Source organism: Varanus komodoensis, unplaced genomic scaffold (assembly GCF_004798865.1).
Source record: "Varanus komodoensis strain SLA01 unplaced genomic scaffold, ASM479886v1 scaffold44_3, whole genome shotgun sequence".
NCBI classification, from domain to species: Eukaryota; Metazoa; Chordata; class Lepidosauria; order Squamata; family Varanidae; genus Varanus; species Varanus komodoensis.
The window spans coordinates 2,148,444-2,154,371 of record NW_025336010.1 but is presented as its reverse complement, the minus strand read 5'-3'; the positions used below and the strand labels follow the sequence as shown (position 1 = coordinate 2,154,371).

Below are 5,928 nucleotides of genomic sequence, written 5' to 3'. Positions count from 1 at the left end.
AAGAAACTGCTGAGAGCATCATCGCAAAATTGCTCCCACACATGATGTTGCTAGTCACTTAATGGCTGCTGTGGGGGACTGGTAAGTCAAAAATGAACTAACTGGGGAGCTGAAAGGGGCCAATAAGAAAGCAAGGGCGTAGAAGGAAGAAAAAATGCAGGGCAAGAGGGCAAAAGGGGGAAAGGAAAACTACCCTGCCATTTTCCAGGTTTTTAATTGAAATACTTTTGAAAGGGGCAAGAAATGGAGAGCTTGTGGATACTGTTGGAAGAACCCTGGGCTATAGTTTGCCTCACTGCTTTTCTGAAGCATTTCTGCAAACCTCCAAAGTAAGAAGCACACCTGAAATATAACCATTTTCCTTCAACGTATCTGCAATTGCAGCAGCCCCATCGCCATTCAGCCAATTGTCACTCAAGTTCAACTTCACAATGGAGGTGTTACTTGTCAAGGAAAGAGCGAGAGCTCTGGCCCCCTGAAATGGGAGAGAGAAGAAGTGAACGCCACGTGGATTGCAGACCTGTGCATCGCCTCCCCCAGGCCAGTCGACCGCACCACCCAGGCCAGCCCGGCAGCTCAGCTTCCGCCCAGAGGAATGGGCGGTGCCACCTCAGACTGCAGGAGGGCTCGCTGGCCACAAAAACCCCCACGGCCAAGGCAGGGCCGTGCGCAGCCTAGCGGGGAAACGCTAGGCGGCACAAACCCTTCATCTTGTCATCTAGTTCCTGCTCTGGGCTTCTGGCCTGTGCCGTTCCAAGGGATTCTATCCTGTCCTATCACTGAACTTCTACAAGAAACTGCCAGGAGGCAAAGTGCGTAGCAACTGGAGTTACCTGATGCCTCCCCTGATGCCATTTTGGTGTCATATTTCTTTACGCCTTTTTATTTTGACCAGTTTTGTACCAGTTAGGTTAATTGTTTTCATGTTGCCCCTCCTAATTGTCTTGATTTTTGTGCTTTACTGTGTTTTTAATGTAAGTCACTTTTGAAATTATATTGAAGGGCAGTAAAAATCTTAAAATAAAATGCATTTTTAAATTAAGTGCATGTAACAGGCACTGTTATTAATAGCAACACTCAGCACTGCTTAACTGTCTAAAGCGCTACAGAATGCTTCAAATGTTGTTTTAACCATCCTTGCAACAACCCTGTAAAGTCGGGATTACTAAGCATGTCAATATAATTATTCCCTACACATACACAATTCTTTAAACTTATTCTCTATGCCCATTATTATTTAGAACTCCAGTCATCTGTTCCAGTTTTGATGCTGTCAGTAATTGTGGCTGTTTATCTGGCTTATCAAAGTCAAATGTTGGCTGGAGATTCTACACCTCAAACAGTGCTAGTTAACTGGCAGTTTAGAGTTTGTCCAGAATCACCTAGGAATACAGTATCTAGAGAGTAAGGTGATTAATGAAACCTTAAAGGCATCTTTGTAGTTAATTCTATGGGGTAGGGTAACTACAATAAAAATGAAATTCCTTACATTGTTTATGTTTCATGTGGTAGTCCTCTATTTATTCCTGGGAAATATTTCCAAACACTTTATGCTTTGTTTTGTAAATTCCTCTAAGGTCCCACTCCACCACAAATACTCTTGAAAAATATTCAACTTTGGATTAAAGAGGGTGGATTTGGCTTCCCTGATCTATCATCAGGCCTATGTGTTGACTTGAACTAAATGTTGTGCTTTTCCACTCAGACAAGACCTCCCACCCCGGCCAGTTTTGCATTCTTCATGCTTGGATCCTCTCCCCAGATAGATCGCACTGGTTTTCTCAATATACTGAAACTGACAGGATGACTCCTACAATTAGCAGAGTTCCACTTCAAATGGAGTTTGATTTTTTTATATACAAAATTAGCCCTATAGGGAAATCCAGATGTAAAGACTGGCAAGAAAGCATTAGTTTGGTGGATTTAGAATGACAGCCTGATTTTTACTTTGGATCAGCTTCTAGGTGCCAATGAAAACTTTCTGCCATTCTCTGTTTGGCATGTTAATGGTTTTTCTGTGGTGGCACACCAATTATGGAATATGCTACTGCTGTTGAGCTTTAGGCACCTGACAAAAACCTTTCTTTTCTGGCACACCTATGGCACCATTTAGAGCATCCATATTAATTGCACTGGTTTTAAAAATTAGTGTTTTATTTTTATTTGACCATGTATGTGTGATTTTATCTTGTAATTATGGTGTTTTAATTGTATCATGCTATGTTATTGGTATTTTTATTGTAATGGCCACCCTGAGAGAGTAATGCTAACAGCAATGCTTTCAAACAAATCTAATAATACATAATAATTAAAATTATGTCCAGGTACAACTGAATGGCAAAATGTGCAGTTAAAACGTTTCTTAGAAACATTTGTTAGGCTTGCAGCTGCCACTTTTACAGCTTCAGAGCCTTCATTATTGTAAGTACTGGTTGTAGCTGAACAACAATATCGACACACAAGCCATGTTTTAAAATATCTATTGTCAGTAAATGAATATGGTACACAAGGTCTTAAGCAAGAATGGATGAATGAACCGGAGCACTGTATTTCGCCCACTTAATGGAGTGCTTCATTAGCATCTATTTCTGAAGGGATAATGGATCTTAGGTTATGTTTAATTCTGCAAAAACTGATGCTTTGAGTATAATGGATGCCACAAACGCTCTTCGATGAGGGTTTACCCAAACAGACCAATCATTGGAGCTGTAATGCACTTCTCTTACTCATATGTTTTGGAAATAGCCAAATGATAGCTTCCTTTTGGAGGAAGTAATAATTCAGATTTTTTATGGAAAGCACTTCAACAGATGCACATTTTCTTCTTAACTATCAGTCTCTTGGAACATAATACAAGGTCAACATAGATTCCCTGGGCCCTCTGACTGGCGAAAAGACTAGCATTACAACACGAAAGGACAAAAAGCCACCTGCACTAGGAGTACATAGCATGCATGCATCTAATTTAGATGCCAGGAAGCACTTCGTGACAGTTAGGACCCCGAGGATATGGAATGGGCTTCCTCGGGAGGTGGTTGAGGCCCCCTCGGGGAGGGTGTTCAAGGATAGGCTGGACGTGCACATGAGTGGAGCCGGCTTGAGCCAGGGGTCAGACTGGATGGCCCGGGAGGCCCCTTCTGACTCGCTCTGTTTCTGTTTCTAATGTAATAGATTCACTCAAATATCATGTAATAAAACTGCAATACTTTATTTCATTCTGCTTTTAGATTTTGGCTTTAATTTTGACATTCACAATAAAAACTTAATCAAAATTTATCTTTTAAAATCCCCATACTGCAGATAGAAAGGGGTAGGGGGGAGATGACGTGTGCTGAGGAAATGCTTACAGGAACCTATTAAGTTCCTGAATGAAGATCCTCTCCAGCTAAAAAGCTGCCATACAGGCTTCCCTGTTGCAACTGCAACTGCTGTGTGCCAACACCATATTCATGAGCCAAATGGGTGGGCATTTTCTCCACCTGTTACCTTGGGGCCAAGGCCATGATGCATCAGGGTAAGTTTGGAATCTTTCATATGCCGTAAGAAGTAAGAGACTGGGACAACGCCATGCATTTGGCAGGTACAACGGTATTTGTCTTTTCCTGCTGGATCATATGATGACTTAGAATCTGTACCAGGGAAAAAGAAAACAAAGGATCAGAGTCACAGGAAAAAACCTAGATTTCCGAAACACAATAAAGCCATTAAATGGAAAAACAATCCTATATAAAACCCACAGTTTTGAACATTTCCCCTGTGCCAAGAGCACTGTCCATCTGGTGGCACGCCCTGCATCACCACCCAAAAGGAAAGAAACATGCACAAGCCAAGCAACCCCACAGGTTATTTTCTATGGGCAAGGCTCTTTGAAAATAAAGGGAGCGCTGTAAGAGCTACACTATCAGGATACCAGTAGTGTCAGACTGCCAGACACAGGGCCAGCACCTAGCAGTCTGGAGTACTATTAAGAAAGGAAACTTCCAAGGGAGGCGTTTCCACCAATGCTTTGAACTCTCTCCCTCTGTTCTTCCTCCTACCCGCACTCTCCCAGGCAGCAGCACCTCTTTCTCTCTGCTACTTTTACCTTTTGGCATGTTGCAGATGTAGCTGCAATCACACCTAGCACCCCCGCAGCAGGCCTGAACTCTTTTAAAAGTTTAAAAACAGAGAGGAAAAGAGAAGATGCAGCTGCCTTGGAGAGTGAGGAGGGTAGGAGGCAGAACAGAGGGAGGAAGAAAGAGAGAGAGAGGAGCATGTTGCAGGTGGGTGTGGGGTTAGCAGAGAGAGTGAACAAGCGCCGTGGGGAGAGGGAGTGAAAGACCGGGAGCAGCAGCCTCCAGGAGTGTGTGTGAGAGTGTGCACTGAGGGGCTGCCGGGGAGATCTCGCTCGGGGCTTCCTCAGCCGATGGCAGCATGTGGTGCAGCATGCTGGGACAGCCACTGACACCGGCTGGGGGTAGCCCCGTTGAGGGTGAACGGGTCGAGCGACAGCGGGCGTCAGCAGCGGAGGTGCAAATGGGACCTCCGTCTTACGAGGCCATGGATCACTCCTCCAGATACTGGCCGTTGGCATGGAATCTCTGAGCCGTGCCTTCTGTCTCGAGGTCTGTGTCCCACTCTTGCTCTTCATCCTGCTCCCACTGCTGCTCCTCCTCCTCTTCAGACTCACTCTCTGGGTTCTCTGGGTAACAAGCATCATTTTCCTCACACAGATCCTGAGGTTCACCAGCAGACCTGGAAAAAGTCTGAGAGAATGTAATGTCAAGAAGTGCATGGGCGCATGTGTGCGCACAATTTTACCAAGAAAGGAATCACGCAGAAACCCACATTTGCTTGGAGATAAGGAAAACGATGCTTCACAGCAACAACCACAGTGTGCCAACTGTGCTTGACACTGAGTTTAAAAAAGAGCTAGCTCGCCTGAAAGGTCAGAGCAGGACATGCAGTTTCTTTCAGGATGCACAGGAAGGACCATATGTTCTGGAACAATAATAAATATACCTGGTAAATGTCCAGGTGGAAACTCTGGCAATACCTTAAGCTGCACTCTTTGGAAAGATAAGGGGTGGCTTCCTGTTTATGGCTTCTATAACTAAAAGGATTTTTGGGGTAATTAAGCCATTACCTCAACTCAACTTATTTAACATATTTCTCCTTTGCCAATTTTATTTATTTCGGACATTTAAACCAAAAAGAAAGCACCAAACTAGAAAAAAAACTTCGGTGAAATTGGGTTAATTTTGCACCAGACATTTCCATTCTGGATTATGCATCCACTACCATGCAAGCTTCTCCCTGGTTCTCAGGCGGGGTCCCACAATTTGTCTTCATGGAGGAAGGCCCAGAGATGTGGCACTTTTCCCAAAAGCAACTATGATCCGATGCATGTTTATTCAAAAGAAATGAGGCTAAGATATGGCACAATGAGATCTATGTACAATGACTTGAATACTGGCCACACTGAGTCCCCCAGAATTGCCTTTACTTGTTCAGACAGCAGCATTGCCCAATGGGGCTTAATTTACCCGCAGGGGCTGTCGCATCATGCTGGGCACCCACAGGTGTCATTCTGCATGGTGTTCATGGATGCCCAACATGACACCAGAGCCCTGTGGGTAAAGGAAGCCAAACTGGATGGTTGTGATATACAACCTTTGCATTTTGTCATTATGTAAGTAGGAAGCTGTCCTCTGGAGCTCCCCAAATTGCTGGGGGTGGCATAGACTGATACTACAAAACGTGTGGATAATATTTATCTGCCTTATTTATATAAAGAATTTTTACTTTTCCAAAAGGCTCAGAGCAGCATACAGATCAACTGCAACAATAAAAAAACAACTGGAAAAGACATAGCACTAAAGGAAAAGAGATGGGAAGTGAAGAGGAAAAAAGAAAACTCAGCAGCAGCAGCAAACCTGGTGCTTTGCA

At 43.9% G+C, this 5,928-nt stretch overlaps 1 protein-coding gene across 1 annotated transcript in view; it reads right to left on the bottom strand.

The window, feature by feature from the left end:
• The window catches only part of LRRC74B (leucine rich repeat containing 74B), an 11,999-nt gene extending 8,378 nt beyond the window's left edge, over window positions 1-3,621 (bottom strand). Inside the window, exons 1-2 of the mRNA XM_044444307.1 lie at window positions 3,487-3,621; window positions 343-475 (exon numbers count right to left, since the gene is read on the bottom strand). Coding sequence (XP_044300242.1) covers window positions 343-475; window positions 3,487-3,573 — 220 coding nt within the window. The 5' untranslated portion in view covers window positions 3,574-3,621. The remainder of the gene's footprint in view (window positions 1-342; window positions 476-3,486) is intronic.
• Between the last annotated feature and the right edge of the window lie 2,307 nt (window positions 3,622-5,928).